The 23,454-nt window shown below is 36.1% G+C and overlaps 1 protein-coding gene across 1 annotated transcript in view; it reads right to left on the bottom strand.

The window, feature by feature from the left end:
* Positions 1-23,454, bottom strand: part of HERC1 (HECT and RLD domain containing E3 ubiquitin protein ligase family member 1) — a 166,055-nt gene that overhangs the window by 120,875 nt on the left and 21,726 nt on the right. Inside the window, exons 2-8 of the mRNA XM_040643136.1 lie at positions 17,278-18,233; positions 12,309-12,404; positions 8,629-8,823; positions 7,493-7,804; positions 5,021-5,117; positions 4,305-4,448; positions 3,118-3,245 (exon numbers count right to left, since the gene is read on the bottom strand). Of these exons, the coding sequence (XP_040499070.1) occupies positions 3,118-3,245; positions 4,305-4,448; positions 5,021-5,117; positions 7,493-7,804; positions 8,629-8,823; positions 12,309-12,404; positions 17,278-18,207 (1,902 nt within the window). The 5' untranslated portion in view covers positions 18,208-18,233. The remainder of the gene's footprint in view (positions 1-3,117; positions 3,246-4,304; positions 4,449-5,020; positions 5,118-7,492; positions 7,805-8,628; positions 8,824-12,308; positions 12,405-17,277; positions 18,234-23,454) is intronic.

The raw sequence follows: 23,454 nt of genomic DNA, 5'->3' as shown, positions 1-23,454 counted from the left end.
TTCTCTCTTTCCCTCTCCCTCTGCATCCCCCCTGCCCACCAACTCACATGCGCTCTCTCCCTCAATAAATACCTAAATAAAATCTTTTTTTAAAATAAGCTAAAAAAATAAGTAAGAGTGTGGCTTGATACTAAGTAACTTTTGGGGTGCCTGGGTGGCTCCATCAGTTAGGCATTTGCCTTCAGCTCAGATCATGATCCCAGGGTCCTGGGATCAAACCCGCATCAGGCTCCCTGCTCAGCAGGGAATCTGCTTCTACCTCTGCCCTCCCCTGCTTGTGCGCTCTCTCGCTCTCAAATAAATGAAATCTTGAAAAAAAATAATAATAACTTTCTGTTGTTAAAAATAGTATTTACTGTTTTGACTGTTAAAGGTTTTCATAGTTATTTATTTTGCTGTCTCTAAATGTTCACTATACAGGGAGACAAGCAGTTGAACTGAAAAAATAACTGGTCATAGAAAAAAATGGAAGGATCTTAGAAGGATCTTAGCAGCTTAGAAATACTGTAGCCATCTTACAACTTCTCTTTCATATGAGAAGGTCTCAACAAATATTTCTTGGTTGATTAGACCAAGGTGTGAACATATAAAATTAATTACATAAGTCACAAAACTGATGTTTATGATTAGTTAAAAATCACATCACCTCATTGTTATAATAATTTTAATGATCACTTACAAAGAGGGCCATGTAAAGCAGCAGTCAACAAAGCTCTCTGAACGTCTTTATTTTTGGCTAATTAATACTACAACAGCCACTGACTGATTTAAGAAGCTTAGGGGAAAGGTGAGTTGAAGAAGAAGATAAAAGGGGGAATGACTGTCAGTTTGGCAGCCCCAAATCAAAAAAATTAGCAAACTGAGTGACTTTCTTTTTCCTTCGGTGGGTTCTGGTAATATCATATAGACCCTTATCCTTATGCCACTGGGTTTGGGAATTTTTTTTGTCTTGTAATTCTTTCAGTAAAGACTACTGAGATGTTAAACCTCTTAAACAACAACAAAAAAAAGAGCAGCAAATACTTGTACCAGTTGCTAGAGAACTACTTGAGACAAAACAGAAAGAACAAAATCCCAGTACCGTAAAGCTATATGTTAGGAGGGGTTAACTTCTAAAGACAAGGAAGGTGAAAAAATACATAGTCAAAGTCATTCAAAATCTAAATCACTCATCGAGTACAATACAGTACTGTCACTCAGTGAGAGCCACATAGCTAGAGTTTGCTCTTGCAGTGTTCCTCTGGCTGAACACCAGATGAAGAAATACTTGGCTTGTATTTAGGGACCTTGTATAAGATACACATACTGTATTTTTCAACATAAGAATCACATTTAATATGATGGGAAGTCAGCTGTGAAGAGGCCTGAGAGGACTGAGGAAAAAACAGATGTTGATCATCTCATGCTCAGCAAGTCTAATAGTAAACAGAACTACCCTTGTCATTTAAAAGTATTTCTCTCTCACTTTATTTTTTCCTAAGTATATATATTTGATTTCACATAACTTAGCATACTCATGATACAACTGTTCTATATAGCAACTAACTCACAAGTTCCTTTGAAATTCAATGTAATAGGGGCGCCTGGGTGGCACAGCGGTTAAGCGTTTGCCTTCGGCTCAGGGCGTGATCCCGGCGCTATGGGATCGAGCCCCACATCAGGCTCCTCCGCTATGAGCCTGCTTCTTCCTCTCCCACTCCCCCTGCTTGTGTTCCCTCTCTCACTGGCTGTCTCTATCTCTGTCGAATAAATAAATAAAATCTTTAAAAAAAAAAAGAAAGAAAGAAATTCAATGTAATAAATGTATTATCATCAGTATCAACCAATAGCTGAATAGTACTTGGTAATTTATAGAAACTTTCAATTCATGTAGTTACCTTTTATGATCATTTGTAAGCAAAGCAGAAATCATTACCCCTCTCATACGAAAGGACCACATGATGATCAAGGGAGGTCTGCGACTTGCCTATGGCTATACATTAAACAAGTGAACATCTTCTGGCTTCAATTCATAGATTCTCACCACAGAACCCAGTGAGAAAGTGAGAAAGATGTAAAAGAGAAGTTCCAGGTTTTAAGGCAGCATCCAGCATTGTACCAAATGACCAATTAATGAAATACAGGGTAATGAATAGTTTGAGTTCAATTTTTTAAGACACAAGGCATTCTAGTCTCTCCAAAATGACGACACTAAATGCTAATTTCAACTTTGCTGTTCATCTGCCTTATGAATTAGTCAGAAAACATTTTTATACCACTATCTGACACATAATGGATTCCTACATGTGAGAAAATGAGTGGTCAGCTCACTTTTTGGTTGCTGATGGATGTAAGAAAAAAATTATTATTGGTCTATCACCATACCTGGATCCTCTCCATCACCAACAAAAACCAGAGAAAAGTCAAAACATGCATACAGAAGTTCAAAAGTTTACAAAGGGACTATCCTAAGCCTGACTAAGCCTTTCTTAGAAACACCTATCCCTCTCAGATCATTTTCCATATGGAAATTTCTCCTTACCCTCTCTTTTGATCACCTTCTTGCCTTCTTAGTTCTTATCACTGGTTTTAACAAGATCTATTCACACTTTCTCCCACTATCCATAATTTTTAGGAAAAAATTTAAGGGATGCTGAGTGCCAAAAAGGTTTTATAAAACCTCTTAATACAAAGAATGGGGCTGAGGATGGGTTTATCTGGGTTACACAGGCCAGGTGAGAAAATCTGGTTCCTTTGCAAATACTCTACCTCTTCAAACAGGAGAAAATATTTCATTTCAGTAGACTGCCTTTAAAATGTTATTTTTTTAAGGGGCACCTGGGTGGCTCTATCAGTTAAGTGTCTGACTCCTGGTTTCAGCTCAGGTCGTCATCCCGATGTCCTGAGATCAAGCCCCTCATGGGGCTCCGCACTCAGCACGGAGTCAGCTTAAGACTGTCTCTCTCTCTGTCTCTCTCTCTGTCTCTGCCCCACCCCCACGCTCTCTCTCTCAAATAAATAAATCTTAAAAAGTAAAATGCATTTTTTTAACTTTAAGGTTTAATTATGATTGTTACTTTTTAGTCACCTACTCCCCTGAAATAATTTAATCCTTTTATGCTCATCCCTTATTCCTACCTGCCCTGTTGATGTTAAAGCAAGTGAAGACTGGCTCCCAGCACAAACTTTGCGAATGAACATTCCTTGTAAAGCTTCCACAACTTTAGGTTTATACACTCTGTTAGTATCTCCATGGCCAAGTTTGCCTACCAAAAAAAGCACATTCAAGTTAAACAATTTATTTGTTTTAAAGAACCTCTATTCTTTACCAAAGTATGTTGATAAATATCACTCATCTTTCTATCACTAAGCTGACAGATGTGCAAAACTCTGTTTCTGACAGCAGAGGAGGTGAACAAATGAATGTTTTTCTTACAAGAAAGAAACAACCAACCAACAGCCTTCTGAATCTTAATTTCAAGCAATTAAAACCACTTTAAGAAAGATATGGGAAATTATTTTTCTTTCTCTACTTTTAATGGTCATATTTCTAACTTCTAATTTGCTGATTTATACACAAGGAGTTTGTATGTATCTAATTATTTTTAATTTTTGAACAGAGCCAATGGCTACTGAAATAGAAAACATGGCAAATCACTAAAAAAGAAAAACAAATGGCCAACAATAAATTCAACCTCACTAAGAATCAGGAACTATTAATTAAATGATACCATTTTCACTATTGAAATTATTTTTAAAGTAATCTTAATTTTAATACCCACTGTTTGTTGTTGAAAGACATGGGAAAATAAGCAATCTCACACTGCTGGTAGTTGTGAATAAGAGGACAAAGATTTAGTCATTCATTGTGTAGTTTTTGATACAGAAAAATATTTGGAAACCATCTAGATACTCAATAATAAACTGATTTTTTAAAAGTCATATTAAAATCACATAAAGGAATATATTGAGCTATTTAGAAAAATGAAGAGCCATAGAAAGATATTCAAAAAATACTGTCAGATAAAAACCAGCAGGTTATAAAATATCTAGGATATATATATGTCTGCTTTGGTTTTCAAAAAAGACATCTATGTGGGAATATTTGTACATGTTTATATAAATACATATATATTTAGAGGTCCATCTATGTAAGTTTTAACAATGGCTACAGCAACATTTGTTGAAACAGTTCACTTAAATTTCTAAAATTTCTACTCATCTTTAGAGAGCTTCCTACAATAGGCATGTACGACAGGAAAAAACATTTTTTTAAATCTCAAGAAAACAAGTCCAAAGCTATCAATAAATAATTTTTTACATACCATTGTCTCCTCCTCCAAAAGACCATACAGTTCTCCCATCTTTAGACAAAGCAATGGTGTGTGAACTGCCACAAGAAACCTCTCCTACATTGCTAATGTCTTTTACTAATGTTGGAATGTTACGGCTGTTACTATCTCCGTGACCTTGGATGAAACACACACAACAAAGAATAATGCTGTTAACTCCTTTTCTTTAGGCCATTTCTTCACAGGTAGAATAAAATTTTAAGTTAATGACAGAAATGAGGTATTTTCAAAGCGCAATTAAATATGAGAGAAAGAAGCATTTCCAGTATCTATCTTCTCATCCAATCTTCTGGGCTGCTCTCAAACTGAGACACACGGTCCCTTCAGTCAATCATTAGAATATTCTATATATGCTCCTCTCCCAGCACTTGTCTAATGCTATCTAGTATCATAGTCATGTCAACTTGTTTTCACACACACTTCAGGACCAGGATGGTATCTTTCTTGTCCCTGAAATCCTTCGGTGTCTGCTCATAATAGGTACTCAGTAAATACTTGCTAGATTTAATTACAGCTTAAATTTCAGCACTAGAATTCAGGTATTCACTGTATAAAACTGTCTTCCTCTGGGCTAAAACTAACAAAATAAATAACAGGTTTTTTGGCCTATTAAATCTAGTCTCACTGCTTCTCAGTAACCATCATTTCTATTCTTCTGTGAGAGTAACTTCAATTTTAAAAAAGCTTACCTAGTCTTCCAAAGTCTCCTTCACCCCACGTGTATAATTCACCATCCTCTGTGACAGCAGCACTATGTCTGTACCCGGCAGACACACAAACAACTACCTGCATTGCACACAAAGCACACCAAGATGAAGAACATGAATGTGCTAAAACAGACAGCTCGTATTTGGTCTTATGCACAGAGACTTCAGAGACACTGACATTCACAACTTATCCAGAAGTTGCCATGTACAGTTGTAGAGGCTGTGCCCAGAACAAGGGTGCCTGGGCTCATGAAAGTGCTGAAATACAGCCTCTGCTCTGTTTGCCAGGCCACGAAACCTGGCTTCCACCCGGAGAAGATAACTTTCCTTAATTTGCGCAAAGGCACTGCGAAGGTAGCAGGAGCCCTGAATACACCAATCTAGTCACCTGCAAGAATACTGTATCACAAATCAAGTCTTTACTCAAAGAGTTGGCACGGGCTAAACACTAATAGAATAATGAAAAAATTTTAGATATAATGTTAACATAAAACCTACAATCCTGGCTAACCAAGAAAAACTCATTACATAATAGGGATAACTCTCAAAAACATAGTGACTATTACCAATGCAGAAAGATCTAAGCATAGTCTATGGACTATGAGAAACAAACTGAGGGCTTTGGGGGGGGGGGATGGGATAGGCTGGTGATGGGCAGTAAGGAGGGCACGTATTGCATGGTGCACTGGGTGTTATACGCAACTAATAAATCATCGAACTTTACATCAGAAACCAGGATGTACTGTATGGTGACTAACATAATATAATAAAAAAACATTAAAATAAAAAAAAAAGATCTAAGCAGTATGTAAGCTTACATTATTTAAACTCTTAGCAGTATCTCTTTACCCTCAATTGGCTATACAGTTGATGAGTAGAATCAGGGAAATAAAAGTATACAGCAACATAATTGGGAAATGACTCAGATTTTACCACTGATCATAATAGGGACTTAACAGAAAAAAAAAATCAATGCTAATTACTCTGCATCTTTTCAATCTTCAAAAATTAGAACTCACTTTAGAAAATTCAAAATTTAGATTCAATTAAAAATACTGAGCACTACAAGGCACCTGGGTGGCTCAGTCAATTAAGCGTCTGCCTTCAGCTCAGGTCGTGATCTCAGGGTCCTGAGATCTGGCCCTGCATCAGGCTCCCTGCTCAGCAGGGAGTCTGCTTTTCCCTCTGCCCCTCCCCCATACTCATGCACAATCCCTCTCTCTCTTTCCCTCTCAAATAAATAAAATCTTTAAAAAGGAAACACTGAGCACCTAATACATTCTAGATAATATGCTAAAAACTTCTGAAATTTTTATCTGTAAATTATTAATTTACTTTTTGGAACATTTTTCCTTTATGACATTCATACTAAGTTACATGTAATTGGCAGTGTTTCCATTAAAAATAGGACACTAAAAGGAATATAAGTAAAAAAATGTTCAAAGAATTGGAATTAAAGAAGAAGGTGCTAGAAAGACTAGAAAAATACAACTACAAATAGTATTTATCTGAAAATTTCCTTAGAGCCCTACATTCAGCATCTTATCAAGTATCCCATGATGTTGTCAAGTGAACATTCCAAAATTCACTGCTTTGGGGTTGATATCTAAGTTAAAATACCATAAGTTATAATAAAGTAAAATTCATATGATAGCCAATCTTGTCAGACAACCTCCCATGAAGGAAAAGTGTCCCACTTGCAATTCTGGTATAATATAAAAATTTAAACTTTAAAAGGATCTTATATAAAGAAAACTTTTGTGGCAAGAATGTAATCTTAAAATAGAGGAATCTGTATAATTGCATATAATTACAAGCTCAGGAAAATAAATTCACTTCTTTAAAGAAAGGTAAAATAGAAATTAGAAGAGGAGATCTAGGTTCAGTTTCTAATGGTGCTAATTATTTGTGTGTGACCTTAGGCAAGTGAGTTAACCACTCTAAATGCCTCATTTCTATTAAAATGCCACCTCCTCCAACCTGATGACCTCATTAACTAATATCACACCCCACCCAAGTTAGTATCTACTACAATACTCAATTTTTTTCTTTATTATTATTTGAAATTATTTTATGTGCTTACTTATTTACTATCTCTATCCACAGATTAAAAGCTCCATGAAACAAACGATCTTGTCTGTTTTGTTCACTACTATATGTCCAATGCCTAAAACACTGCCTGGCACTCAGAAGACACTGAACAAGTATTTGTGAAATGGATGATTCTCAGTTTCCTCATGTGAAATGAGAATAATAACTACCTTATCAAAGTTGCTATAAGAATTAAAATTAAGTAATATATGTGAAAGTGTTTTGTAAACCATAAAGCAAATATACAAAAGATAAAAAGGATTTGGGGGAGGACTTTGGAAAGAACACATCAAAATCTGAAAGATATCATCACTTACAGCACAGCACATCTAATTATTTTAAATACAAAAAGAAAGCACATACCTTTCCCTGCAGAGGGCCCTGAATAAGCTTGGGATATTTCTGTGTTGAACTATTTCCATGTCCCAGTTTCCCATAATCACCATCTCCCCAACTGAAGACTTCTCCTTCTGTTGTAAAAGCTAAGGTGTGACCATCAGATCCTTTAGAAGACGAAACCTTTTTAATGGACCTGTGAGGTTCAAATGTTAGCTTTTTTAAAGTGGACTGATTATTAGAATCTCCAAGGCCCAGTCTCCCATAGCTGCCTTTACCGCAAGCTCTGACAGAGCCATCCGTAGAAATTACAAAAGTGCAGTATTGTCCAGCTTCAATCTATAAGCAAACAAACAGAAGAGTAAAATAAAATGCTTCTGTGAGAATCAAAGCATAATATTTAACGCTAGTTTTAACAAAGAGGTTCAAAGGAAGTCTTTAAAAGCAGAATATGGTGCAAATCTCCAGAGAGATTAAACAGAAAATTAAGAAAACTATTAATGGACTTTTCATGTTGACTTTATTGTTGAGCTCAAATTAATGAATATTTTCTCTCTTCAGGATATCTACGCAGTCATGATTCAATAAAGCAACAAAGTAAAATGTTCTAGCCTCATCTTATAATTGGTGCATGAAGGGCAAGAAATAAAATTATCCTGTAAATTCCCTAGAGTCCATTATGGCAAGGACCATATAAAACATATTTTACACTCATTCGAAAAAAACCTAAGTTTTAATGAAAATAATAATAAAATAGAAAGTTCTAGCTTGGCTAAGACGTAGCTACAAATGTAAAAAAAAAAAAAAAAAAAAAAAGATCATAATAAGAAAATAAAATCCCAATGTGGCAAAAGGAAAATTCCAGCTTTTACTTAGTCCTGTTCACCATCTGCATTGAAATATAATGGTAAGTCTCTTGTCATTCATAATTCTTTTCAAAAATCCAGCTCCTAGTTTAATTTTTTAAAACTTGGAAACCATATTAGGGAAATGGACTAAAAATGGTTTTTTTTTATTAAAATGAAAAAAGTGATACAGCATGGTATATAGAAACAATACAGATAAGAAACAAGACTCTTCACTCACTTAAAAAAAAAATCTCTTAACACTACTTCCAGCAAACCCTGTCATCTACCAATTTGTAAGACATGCAGAGAACTCACAGTCTGAGCGTCAGAGAAACTGGGAGCCAATTTGGGCTGTAGTATTTTCTCCTGTGTGCCTTCCACCAACTGATGGCTGCTGTTGCTCCCCCAGACATAAACCTCACAGGTTTCTGAGACGATGGGAGCGTCACCAGTCTGAATGCTGTCTGGGCTAGCACACGTTCTTGAGTAATCAGATGCCATTCTGCAAACCTAGTAATATTAAAAACATGAAATAAATAGGCAAGACGTTCTTAATGGAGACATTTTTATAAGTGCTGTCTGAAATTACTGTTTATTTTCTTTACTTCTAAAATTCTCAACTGCTCAAATAACCTAAGAACAATACATCTAATTTTAAATACAGATGGCTAGACTACTTACTCCTGCAAAAGATACTAACTAATAAAGGTGGCAAAAATGGGGTGGAGGAGACACACAATCAAGACTTTTTTAACTAATAATTATTACACACACAGCATGACAGAGGAAAAAAAAAAGTAGAAGGGGAGCCTCGGTGGCTCAGTCAGTAGAGCATGCAACTCTTGATCTCAGGGTTGTGTGAGTTCAAGCTTACTTAAAGCTTACTTTAAAAAAACAAAAAACAAAAACACATTGATAATCCTATCACCTTAATACAATGAACGTTATCTTTTTTATGTACATTCTTCCAGAATTTTACATATTCCCGTTCTTTAACATAGTTATCCCAGTGGATATATAAAAGTGATGAAACAGAAGTCATGCAAAATTTTCCATGGCTACCTAATCTTCATGAATGAACTGATAATTTTCCACCTAATGTAAAAAATCCAATTTACTTAAACCTTTTCTTTTAAATAGGACATTTAGATTCTTTTTGTTATATAAGTCATTGTTGTTACGACATTTTTCATTACTTCTTAAGTAGAGAAGCTCAGAAATGGGGCTACTATATCCCAAAAGGACAATAACCTTATGATTCTTGAGACACACTATTACAAACTGCTTTCCAAAGTGGTGCTACTACACATCACCAGCAGTATATTTATGTATACAGAAAATAAAAATCATCACTTACTTATCATCTGTGTTGAATATAGTGGTAAAGTGTCTTGCATTCACAATGCTTTTTTAAAAATCCACACTTCTCCACCTGCCGCTCCCCACAACCCTGCCAAAAGGATAGGACCCAGCATGGCCATCCCAGTGGCCCTAATCAAGGAATACGTCTACGTGAAAGTACCAGTCGCACTGTATCCATACTAATAATAAGCATTGTTTTTATTTTTTGCAAACTTAAGAGGGATAAAAGAGGATGTTCTTTTAACTTGATATTTGTTATTATCAACAGAACAAAAGTTTTTCCATTTATTTGTTTACCACTAACTTCTGCCCATTTATTTATTAGTGCTTAATGGATTTTTAATTGGCTTATATGAATTCTATACAATAAAAATATTAACTCTGGGGGCACCTGGCTGGCTCAGTCGATAGAGCATGCGACTCTGGATCTTGGGGTCGTGAGTTAGAGCCCCATGTTGGGTGTAGAGATTACTTAAAAAAAAATATTAACTCTGACTGCAGCTGTTGTTAATTCTTTTGTCTGTCTTGTAGTGTTTTTTTGCTCAAACAAAACAATAGAAGGAAAACCTTCAAAAAGTCAATCTTCAAAAGCCCATTAAATTGAAGGGGACAGAATAATTTTAGTCAGAATCATTAAATAGTATCCAAAACAATAGAATGACATGTGTGTTAAACATTTTCCAGTGAACATGAGGACAGTTGTGAGGACATACAAAATATGCATAAGTGAAGGCTGCCAGTCCCTAATCTGAAATTTTGCTGGCAACAAAAGGAGGGTAGTGGGGCCAAGAGTGTTAGAATTTTTTAATCTAAAGATTTATTACTACAATAAGTTTTATATGATAAATCACAGCTCTCCTCATCCGCCCCACATCCCCCAAAAAAGAGCAAGAGAGAAAAAAAATTAGTTATAGGGCTTAGAAACATGTGTTTAAAAACTGGGGCGGGGGCAGGGTAGAAATCTAGGAAGAGAGCAGCAGTGATGCAGTTTTCTAAACACTCTGATTCACTACACAGAACAACTACAAGGCCAAACTTCAAGTCCACACTTAACATTCACAACAAAACTAGGTGAAAAAGGTGACAAAGGTACCTCCAATAACTACGAAATACAAGCAGATGCAGACAGATGAGTCTGGAATAATTTGATGTGTCAGAGAGCAAGAAAGCTATGAAAGATTATTAGGCCTATATCAAAAGAACTTAGGGGGCACCTGGGTGGCTCAGTTGGTTGAGCCTCTGACCCTTGGTTTTGGTTTCCACTCAAGTGGAGCTCTGCACTCAGCAGGGAGTCTGCTTGATATTCTCTTTCTCTTCTTCCTCTGCCCCTCCCCCGGCTTGCACTCTCTCTCTCTCAAATAAATACATTAAAAAAAAAAAAAAAAAGAACTTAGGAACCACCCTGAAGAGACTACTACTCTGAAAGACTATTGGCCAAAGATGAAACAATATGAACTCCACTACAGATAATAATTTAATGGGTTAAAAACTCAGACAGGTTTAAGTCTGTCTATAGGTTCATAATGATATTTTTCAAATGAAATCAACTGGTCCACTTTGGAAGAAGACAGACCAATTCATTAAAATGAACACTAGTATATAAAATCAGTGTTAAAATTTTTTAAAATTGGATGGACATAATCAAGCATTTATTCAAGCCTTTCTTATATGAACTGAATCAGAGTAACCAAATAGCTGATAAGGGAATCATCCTTATAACAACATTCCAATGAATAAATGAAAGAGGAATGATATGATTAAAATACCACCATTTTGCAACTAACAACCAATGAATTAATAAATGTAGTCATTAAGCATCAAGAGTTGCTAATATCACAAGAGAGACAACTAGAAGGAAACTGATGAAAGATCACAACACCATATATAGTCTTGCCAAAGGGATCAAACCTAGGACCCACCAATCCTCAGGTCAAGCCCCTAGATCTACCTGCCAATTTGCAGGAAATAAATAGGACATAGTGAACTGCCTTACGAGTAATCAATCAGCAAAAAGCCCAGGTTCCTGACCAAAAACACTGAAGGAAAAGAAAAAAATGGAGGGGAACCTATAGATTAAGAGATTTAAAAGACACCTTTAAAAAAAAAAAAAAGGCAAAAACGCATTATAGTATCTAGGGATACACACCTGAGTGACAAAACGATGAAGAAATGAAAGGAAGTGATTACTCTAAAAGTCAGGATAGTGGTTGCTTAGGGGAGGAGGGCAGGGGTTAAGACCAGGACATAAAAGAGCCAGTTAGAGTGGTTGGTAGTTTTATTTCTTTACCTGGGTACAGATTAGAAGGATATTTATTTTATAATAATTTGTTAAGCTTGACGTTTGTTTGTTTGTATCTGTTTTTGTATCTGTATCTGTTTCTGTATCTGTTTTTATTTAAAAATTTTTAGTTACCTGTATGCAATGCAAAGTTCAAAATGAATAAAAGGGTATACATTGAACAGGACGTTTCCTTCCCATTCCTGATGCCAGACACCCTAGCTCCACTTCCAGGGACAACCACTGATGCTACTTTCTTCTGCATCCTTTCCAAACACTGAATAATTATTTTTAAGGAATAAATACAAGTTAGCATTTTAAGACAAAGTAATTTTTAATTATTATTATTACATACCTCTTCAAAGAGGCATAAAGCTGCCTCATAGAGTGAGCACAAGCCATCAGATGTTCTGGTTGGTTCCCTCCACTGACTCCGATCAGCAGATGAACCCTACAGTTTCAGAAGGAGAGAGACATGTTACTAAAATCACTTAAATATTCTGCAGAAATACCTGATATATACATGTATATGTATGATATATGATTATGCACACTAAGATCAAATCCTAACATTAGGTCAAGAAACCAACTCTTACAGAGAAGTGTTACAAAAGACGGAGATATAGAGTGAAACAGTAAATTGTCAATCCCTCAATGATTATTTATTGAATAGCCATAGGGCTTGACCTAGAAACAAACAAGGAGGCATAATTTTGCCAATTACATATTCTTTGGGTGGCCAATATCCAGTAAAAGAGGCCCGGGAAATATTCTACTCTCCTGAGGGCTGCCTTGCCCACCTGTCTCTGAGGATAGAGGCAAGCAGAACATAGCCAGCTTGAGAGATGACCTTGACCAGAGCAGCAGAAAATCCCTTCCTCCCTTCTTAGTTTCAGCAAAACTAAAGTCCCACAAATCAGTTCATGTAGCTACCTGACAACACTAGTAACAAAGCATCTTTTTCCTATCACAGCTGAGGAATCATAGCACCTCTCTGGGACTCTCCAGAGTAGGGCCCAAGGACTGTGACCACAAATCACTCTGTCATTGACAAATGACAAACCAGAAAGTGAACTTGATCTCACTGCTCCTTCAAATTCCCAAATCCTTAAATCTTTAGATCACAAATGTCAAGTTCCTTCTCTGATTTAACAATCCTGTAATTGTGAAATTTTCATCAGTAGCACTTTTCAATGGCTAGTATACTGTAAAAATATCTATATTCTATAAATATTATAGATATATAATTTATAAATAAAAATTTATGTTCTGGGGCGCCCGGGCGGCGCAGCGGTTAAGCGTCTGCCTTCGGCTCAGGGCGTGATCCCGGCGTTCTGGGATCGAGGCCCACATCAGGCTCCTCTGCTAGGAGCCTGCTTTTTCCTCTCCCACTCCCCCTGCTTGTGTTCCCTCTCTCGCTGGCTGTCTCTCTCTCTGTCGAATAAATAAATAAAATCTTTAAAAAAAAATTTAAAAAAAATAAAAAAAAATTTATGTTCTAGAAATATGTTATCTTCTACTATGGTAGGGAGGGTGGCCTAGATCCTATAAGATCCCATCTAACTCTATATGATTTTATCAATTTAAACTATTTTAATTAACAAGACTCCTAAGAAATGAAACAAATGAATATGTTGGCTATTTATGGCTAGTTTATCAGGTACTAACCAGCTGCTGCCAAATCAATTTTTCTTTTTATTTGTTTAAGGTGGTGCTTCTCAAATTTTAATGTGGACATAAATCATCTAGAGACTGTGTTAAAATACAGATTAGATTCCAATTCAGTAAATATAGATGGGGCCTAAGGTTTTGCATTTCTAACAAGCTCCCAGGATATGCCAATGCTGCTATCTGAGGCTCACTTTTTGGGTAGTTAAGGCTATAGAGAGCCATTTGTAGGTCTGGAGTCATACCAGAAGCTGAGTGTTCAAAATTACCAGTACTAGACATACAAGGGGTTGCCATACCAGCAAATACTCAGGGGCACAGACTCTACAAATTCCATAATTAGCTGTGCAGTACTTCAGAGAAAAACAATTGTAATCTGTGGCTCCATTATTTAAAGGCCACCTCTAGTGATCACTAAATCAAAAGCAGAGGTGGAACAACAGCCTGCTACGCCCTTCTAGGAGCTGGTACCAGAGCCATCAGAATTCCCTTTTTCATGCCTTCCTACACTATGGAGGAAAATGTTGAAAACTGCATGAAGTTTTCAGGAACAGATCTGGGTTTAAATCCAGGCTCCACCACTTACTGGATGTGTGAATGAAGGATAAGTCTCCTTATCCTTAGACAGGAATAATGCCAATATTACTTAGGGCTGTTGGGAAGATTAGAGTTATGTACAAAACATGCTTAGCACAGCTTCTAATATACAGTAGGAACTCAAAACTGGTAGCAGTAATTATTAATTTGCATCACGTGTACGGAGAAAGAAAATACAAGAAATCTTTAATAAATATTTGCTAAATTTAAAAATACCAAACATAAAACATCCTTCAAACACTGTCACTGATTTCTGTTCTTCCCAATACAGTCAATACATACTCCCCACCCCCCAAATCTACAGTTTCACTTTGTCTGGTTTAGCTACTCGAGGTCAGCAGCAATCCAGAAGCAGGTGCTCCTCTTCCTGACATATAGTCAGGTCAATAGTAGCTTAACGCTAGGTCACAACGCCTACTCATTCACCTCACGTTATCTTCATCTCATCAGCATTTTATCATCTCACATCATTACAAGAAGGGTGAGTGCAGTACTAAGATATTTTGAAAGAGAAACCACATTTACACAGCCTGTATTACAGTATATTGTTATAATTGCTCTATTCTATTATTGTTATTAATCTCTTACTGTGCCTAATTTATATATTAAAGTTTATCATAGGTACGTACGTATAGGAAAAACCATAGTACATATAAGGTTTGGTACTATCTGCAGTTTCAGGCTTCTAGTGGGGGTCTTGCAACATAGCCAAGGATATTGGGGGAGGATAACGCAGTTAAGGGTGAGACTACTCCAGCTGCAATCAGTAAGGATTAAAGATATCTCTAAAACCCATTCTGTACAGAATTCTTAATGTAAATAAGAAAACAATACTATACCTAGGTATTTTTAAAGAAACTAAATTTTGGAAAATATAGTACATTAAATGTGTAACTTTATACACTGTTAACATAGGAATTTCAATGGTCTAGAGATATGTGGAAATTAAAATAACAAAAATTCATGGTTTCACAGGTCTTCATTTAATTACCTCCCTCTTTTAAGCACCTACCATCAAAAATAAGGTTATTCCTTTTATTTTTGTCACATTTGTCTTTTTAAGATGTTCTGAACAAGGACATAAGACTGGATGGGGAACATTTCCACATATTCTTGCTATCTGGTTTTACTCTATTAAAATTGCTTCAATGACTCCCCACTGCCTACAACACCCCATAGCACAAGATACAAGGCCCTGCCTACTTGGGAGCTTCACCTCGTCCCATTCCACCCCATCCACCCAGGGGCTTGCTCTCTTACACCTTGGTCACTTTGTGAACTCTGGTCCTCTCATCTGAAAACTTCTCCAGCTCCCCATACTCACACACTTCATGTTTATATGCAAACTCTTCCTACTTTTCAACTAAGCTCAGGGATCCTTCCTCCACAAGGCATTTTCTGCCCCTTCCCTCCAGGTCTCCTCCTGTGTCCCATCACCTCTTCCCAGTGCAGACCTCTACTACAGCCCATTATCATTAATTTGAAATGTTTGTGCATCTGTCTTTCCTTAAACTGTGAGCTGGCAGAAGGCATGGATGCTACAAAGCCCATTTACCTTTTTTTTTTTTTTTTTTAGATTTTATTTATTTATTTGACAGAGAGCGCACATGCAGGGAGAGCAGCAGGCCTGAAGGAGAGGGAGAAGCAGGCTCCCAGCTGACGAGGGAGCCTGGTTCGGGGGCTCAATCCCAGGACCCTGGGATCACAACCTGAGCTGAAGGAAGATGCTCAACTGACTGAGCCACCTCATTTACCTTTTAAACTCAGTGGCTAACAGTATCTGGCACACAGTGCTAAATAAACACCTACTGGCATCAAAAGCCAATGGTGTTTTTATTGTTGTATATTCTTTTAGAATTCAGAGATATACATTGACATTATTTCCCTTCTCTTTATTTAAATACAAGTTAAGGAGTATTTTGTGAACTACCATTCAAACACACATACTACATGTGTATCGTTAGTGAAGGTTAAGAATCACATAAGTAAATAAAAACTATGAACTCATTTTTGTTAGGCTTCACGTCAGGTAGTCAGTTGATGGTTATGTGTCTCTCCCTTTAACTTCTAGCCTGGGGGTAACTTTTGTCCCAGTTGTTCAAGGGTAGAGAAACTTAAGGCAGGGAAGATCAGGTCAGGTTGGAGTCCAGGGTACTAGGAGAGGATATATACCTATTTTCTGAATTCTCAGACAACACTGTAAAGTATAAGAAACGTGGGTTCTGGAGACCAAGAGCATCAGACTCTATCACTTACTGTGCAAGAAGGAATAATAAACATAAAATTCAATTAATAACCATTCCTTTCCCCTAAAGCCAATCTGAGATTTAATTAAATTCAATCTAATAAGGCCTATGGTGACTTTAAGGAGAGCCAAACTAAATCAAACATACAAGATTCTTCCCCAGAATAGACCCAGAATTCTGTGGAAAGCAATCTAGTTTTCTGGGGTACCCTCATCACAATAAGAAGCTATATTATAGGATATAACCACAGAGGCTATGGAGGGAGGCCCCTCCTGACTAGATGTACTTGTCCCGGAATGAAAGAGGCAAATGGAGAGAAAACTAGGAATCGAACAATATAAACTTATTATATTTTACTACTTTATTATATCTACTTTAAGGTAGGTCTTCATGGGAAAAAATAAATCAATTTAACACAAATACAGTAGAAGCCACCTGCAGTAGTCAGAAAAAACATGAGCTCTGCAGACAGATTTGGGGTTATAAGAATTAGTTAACACAGCATCTGCCCCATAAGTGCTTAATTAGTATATGTTTTACTTCCAGTTCTTTTGCCAAATAGATGTGTAAATTTAGGATAACTACCAGTTTCTTCATCCTTAAGATAAGGATAAATAATATCTACTCACATATTAACATGATAATTGAATCAGACAGTGCATATAAAGCACCTGGTTGGTAGCAGGCACTCAACAAAGGTTAACTCTCTTCCTCCCTAACTCCTGGTATTGGAGAGCAGTAAATGAAAGACGTCAAAAGAGGAATGAGACAGCTTATTACACATTAAATTAAAGACAGATTCATAGTACATACCAAAGAACGCCTCATCTGCATTAATATGGTCATAAAGCAGTCAAAGCTGATCATTCCTTCCTGGCTTGATAGTAGTTTGCTTTTCTCCATGGAATTTACAACTGCTGAAGCCCCCAAAGCCATTTCTATCCATTCAAGAAGATACCGCAAAGAGCCTCGCTGAGCTGCTAAACCAAGTAGCAACTCAGAAGCTAATCTACGACCTAAAGTGTCTGCCCCAGAATTGGGAATAGTTACTCCTTTAAGAAATGTTGTCACTTGTGATAAGCAGTCCAAACCCATCGGAGGAATCTTGCTTTCATTTGCTAAAGATAATGGTGGCAAAGAGCTGACAACTTCAATTGCAGTATGAATAACGTCGTTGCAAAGACTAAGACCAGGTCCTGACACAGGCATCATCCAACTTTGTCTCAGAAGTGCAAATAATAAACTTAGACCAGTTCGAACACCCATTTCTATAAGTGCATCAGTGCTTGACCGGGGACGTTCACTAACAGAATGGACATCTGCTGAACCAGAGCTGCTCTCCGGAGAATGCTGCTGCTGCTTCACTTTGCCTTTGTCATGGTATTTATTAGAAAGTGCATAAAAGACACGCTGGAGTACAAGCAGGCGTTTCCGAAGAGCGCCAGCAAACGGGGAATCTGAACACACCATCTTCGCTAGCGCTAGCTGGCTGCTAAGAAGGGCATCCAAGTAGTGGTCCTGCTCATCACTTGAAAGAGACTCACGTTCAAAGTCTGGCAACTGTGGTCCTTTGAGGCACAAAACTTGTTGGGGCAAAGGTACTACTTCTTTATTGCTGACCAGTTTAGAATACAGAACGGCAACTCCTTCTCTTGTAGCAATAGATTCACTATCCTCTGTAATCCAGGAGCTGTTGAGGTGTTCAAGCCATTTCAGTTTCACTGGTGGAACCATAGTTGCCATGGTGGTTTACTCTTCAGCCATTAGTTCTATAAAGGGAGATGAAAAAGCAGTCAAAAACTTACACAAATGACTCATAACATGTTTCTAACTTCCATCTTTTATTTACAATCAGCGATTTCAAACCGGTGAAACAAAGTCTGAACTGCAGTTAACAGAAATGTACCAGTATTAGTATTTTGGCTTTCATAAATGTACTACAGTTATAAGATGCTAATATTAATGGAAAATGGGAGAAGGACACATAAGAGAACTCTACATAATCTTTGCAACTTTTGTGTAAATCTAAAATTATCCCAAAATAAAGTTTATTTTAAAAATTAGTGATTTGAGTACCTTTTCTCTTCAGTTTCTGGTCCCACTGTCAGTGTAACAGTGGGTTTTACATGCTGATCACCTCCCCCAAATTCGTATCTCCAACCCAGACCTCTTCCCTGAACTCCAAACTCACATATACAATTGCGCACTTGACCTCACCATATAGATAGCGAATAAGCATCTCAACATACTCAAAACTGAATTCCTAATCCACCACCACCACCATTCCCACCCAAACCTGATCCTCCTGTAGACTTCCTCATCTCAATAAATGACAACTCTATCCTTCTAGCTCCTTTGGCCAAAAACCCTGGAGTCACCACTCATTGCTTCCTCTTACACTCCAAATTAGTCAGCACTACTTTCAAATATATCCAGAATCCAAACAGTTCTCACTCCCTTCATTGCTAAAACCCTACCCCTCAAGCCATCACCTCTTGGCTCACTTAAGGAGCCTTCCTACCAGTCTCTCTGGCTGTATGGAGGAACCACAATGACTCCAGAAGAGCAGAAATGTTTTTGTATATTTTGTTAACTGGTGTATTCCAACATGTAGTGAGTATTCCGTATTGGTGTTTTTTTTTTAAAGTACTTAAAAACTAAGTCGTATGGGATAAAATATTCACAAAATGTATATCCCACAAAGGACTGGCATCCAAGGTACATAAAGAACGCCTACAACTCAATAATAAAAAAAACAATTTAATTTTTAAAATGGTCAAAAGACTGAACAAAACTCACCAAAGATATATGAATGGCCAATAAGCACAAGAAAAGCGCTCGACATCATTATTCATCAGAAAATGCATATTAAAACCACAAAGAGATACTATTACCCATCCAGGAGCACGGCTAAAATTTGTTTAAGACTGACAATACCAAATGTTAGCAAGGATGTAGAACAACCAAAACTCTCACAAATCATTTGCAGGAGTGTGAAAGGGAACAAGCACTGATACTTTCTTATAGAACTAAAACTAATCTCTACTCAATGACCCAGCAATTTTTTCCCTACGGGTTTACCCAAAAGAAAACACAGGCCTGTAAAAAGACTTAAATAAAAATATGGTTGCCCCTAGAAGGTGAGAGCATAAATAAACTGGGAAGGAACATGAAGGAACTCCCTGAGGTGGTGATAATATTGAATTACCCAGGCACATGCACTTATCAAAACTCAGTAAACACACATTTAAGATTTTTACATTTCACTGAATGTGAATTTTACCTCAATAAATACTGAACTCTAGTTGACATGCACACTGAAGTATATTTGGGGGGGAAGTACACTGATAACTATAATTTATTTTGAAATGCATCAAAAAATAAGATGCACTGATGTGTAATATATCTTTATACACATCCATATATATGAGTAGGTATGCGATAAAACAAAAATATTAAAAGATTAATGGTAGAATCTCAGTGGTGAGTATGTGTGTCTTCACTTAAAAATCTTTCAACTTGCCCATATATTTGAAATTTTCATCATAAATTATTGCAGGGGAGGTGGGGACTAAGTCCACAGAATGGAAGTCGTAACAGCTGGTACTAGAAAAACATCCTCAAATACTGAAGGGCATTTTATTGCCATGATATAGGTAATCTTCAAGAAAGAGTTCAAGTGATAGTGATCCCAGACTATTTAAAAGGAGTTTCCTATTTCTCAGTATGCCCCATTAAATTCTAAATATAAAATCTGATGACACTTCCCTTCTCAAGATTGATTACTATGCTTAATTATCTTCATTAGATACTTAGAAAGTATGTACTTGAGAAGGGGAAAACAAAACATAAGCCTCCTCCCACTTTATTTATTAATTATTTATTAAACATTGTGCAGAGGAGGGGCACCTGGGTGGTTCACTTAGTTAAGTGTCCAACTCTTGATATCAGCTCAAGTCTTGACCTCGGGGTTGTGAGTTCAAGTCCCACACTGTTTAAAAAAAACAAAAACAAAAACAAAAACAAAAAAACCACATTGTGCAGAGGATATTCAAGTACCTTATTTACCTCCATCCATGCAACCCATAGGTAATTTTGTCTTTTTAATTTTGCTAGTTTGATAGATGTAAAGGCATATGTTGTTGCTCTAATTTCAATTTCCCCGATTACTAATAAATCTGAACATTTTATGTTTATCGATCATTTGGATATACTCTTCTGGGAAACACCTGTTCATGACCTTCTAGTCATGTACTTTTCTATCAGGTTAGCTTTCTTGTCAACTTTTAAAAGGTTTCTGTATTTTATCATTGCCCTCAACACTGCAAATATTTCTTTAAGTCTATCTTTTGCATACACACACATCTCTCTCATAGCTTCTGCTTTGCATTCTTGATTAAAAGAGCACCCCCACGCACTCATACCCAGATTACACATGAATTCTAGATAATACAGGTATTCACTTGGGACTTTCTTGAGGTATTCTGTTGGTAGTTTTTTTTTTTTTTAACACAAGTCTTTAATCCACATGGAATTTAAATAAATTCTATATTCATTTGGAATTGTAATAAGTTCTACATGTAAAACTTGTTTCATGTTTATTGTTTCCAGGCGTATGGCTAGTTATGTCACCACCATTTATTAGGTAATCCAGGACTTCCAAGACAGCTGAGGACAATGGCAGCTGAGTAACTATCTCCACAAATTTCTTCCCTAACAGTGAGAAGGAAAAATTGAATTCTACACAAAACCACATTAGTTCTGAATCTATTGTCAGACCATGAATCCCTATGAGAATCTAATGAAAGCTGTGGATTCTGACTCCCCAAGAATAAAATTCTTATGCACATACTCATAAAAATATGAGCAAAATTCCAAAGGTTTCACAGACGTCCTAAAATCATCTATGTACTCCAAACCACTAAAAATTTATGGATATTCTAAAATATCTTACTAGTACCAGTAGAAAATCTTTAAAAACCAACTACATTTCAAGAAATAATTCCAAAATTTAGGTATAACTTGGACCATATTTCTAACGATAAAGCAGTAAAACCAAAAAGTATTTACAGAACAATATGGAACTATCTCCAAGATACATTAAGTGAAAAAAAAATGTACTCATGTATAGTATAATTCATATATAGTAATATTTACATTAAAAAAGATTTAAATATGCATGTATGTTCATAAATGCATAAAACTCTGGAAGAGCACACACAAAAAACTAAAAATATTAGTTGCCTCTGAGGGGAGGGGACCTGGGTTACTGGGAGATAGGAGTAGGAAAGATATTTACTTTTCACTGCATAACCTTCTGAATTTCATATATGTGCATTTGTTACCAAAGCAAATAAAAAAAATCCATTTTTAAATAAAGAAACCCAAAACAAAGAAAAAGCCAAATTTTTAGAAATGCTCTTCTACAGTTTTTTAAACAAAAAGGGGAAGAAAAAAAGGATTTCACAATTTCTAGAAAAGTATATAAATCATTATGTATCAACAAAATGTAGCCAAAGTTGACCCAAAGCAAAATACAAAGATTTAAAATACTTCATTTGTACATAAGACTGAAATGAATAATTCAATTCAGTATTAGAAAAAAATAAGCTTAAAAAGTGAATAATAAATATAATAATAACTGATGAATAAGACAAAAAACCAATAGGATTGATATCTGAATTTCAGAGGTGATTCTTAGTGGGGGAAAAAAATGATCAGCTAACCTAATCAACCATTCCTAATCAAGGAAAGAAAAAGATAAAACATAAGATACTCAGTATTATAAATATGAATGGAAAGACGGCTATGGAAGTTTGCCTGTTCCTCAAAACGTTAAACATAAAGTTACCATATGACCTAGCAATTCCAGTCCTATGTCTATACCCAAGAGAACTGAAAATATATGTTCATAGGAAAACGTGTACAGGAGCATTCAATAACAGTATTACTCATAATAACTGAAAAGTAAAAACAACCCAATGCCATCATCAAATTCATCAACAGATGAATAAACAAAATGTACTGTTATCTATACAATGGAACATTATTTAGCCATAAAAAGGAATGAGGTACTAATACATGCAATAACATGACAGAGCCTTGTATACATGCTAAGTGAAGAAGCCAGACATAAAAGGTCACACATTGTAGGATTTTATTTACATGAAATGTTCAGGACTGGCAAATGCATAGAGACAAAAAAAAAAGTTAGTAGTTGTCAGGGGCTAGTGGGAGATAGGGAGAAACTGCTTAATACTGACAGTAGGAGAGGTTTTACTTTAGAGTAATGAAAAGGTTTTGGAACCAGACAGAGATGGTGGTTGCACAGTACTGTGAATGCACTAAGTACAACCGAATTAATTACTCACTTCAAAATGGTTAATTACGTGTTATTTGAATTTTGACTCAATAAATTATTTTTAAAAAGAAAACAAGTACGGCAGGAAGTGCGCTTCGCCAAAATGAACTTGGATATGTTACCAAAAGAAGGCAGAATCAGCAGTGCACAATCAAATATACAAGAAATATACTAACAAATATACATCAAGAATGACACTGAGGGGTCAAAAAAAATTACAAGATGCCATTCCAGGTTCATCAAATTGTGAATTCAAAGGAAAGAAAGTATTTAAAGAATATTTAAAGAATATTAAAGAGTATTTAAAGAATAGAAATGAATCAGAATGACTAGAAAACATAAATATGTTCATATAAAATCGTAAGAAAAAACCCAAGTTCAGAATGTGAGAAAAAATTTAATGAGCCAATGACTTTCCTTTTAGTTCTATAATCTACAATGAGTCAAAACCGATAATTTGGAAGATAAAAATCATACAATGCACCTAGCACAGTGTCTAATATTTCGTAAGTCCTCAATGAAGGATGCATTTGAAGAAAACCAACTGTCTATAATTTACAACGAATTAGAGAGCTGGAATAACACAGTTAGGATACTAGTGAAATAAATCAGTAATGAGGTTCAAAGAA

Source organism: Ursus maritimus, unplaced genomic scaffold, assembly GCF_017311325.1.
Source record: "Ursus maritimus isolate PB19 unplaced genomic scaffold, ASM1731132v1 scaffold_27, whole genome shotgun sequence".
Lineage (NCBI taxonomy): Eukaryota > Metazoa > Chordata > Mammalia > Carnivora > Ursidae > Ursus > Ursus maritimus.
This window is presented reverse-complemented; position numbering and strand designations above follow the sequence as displayed.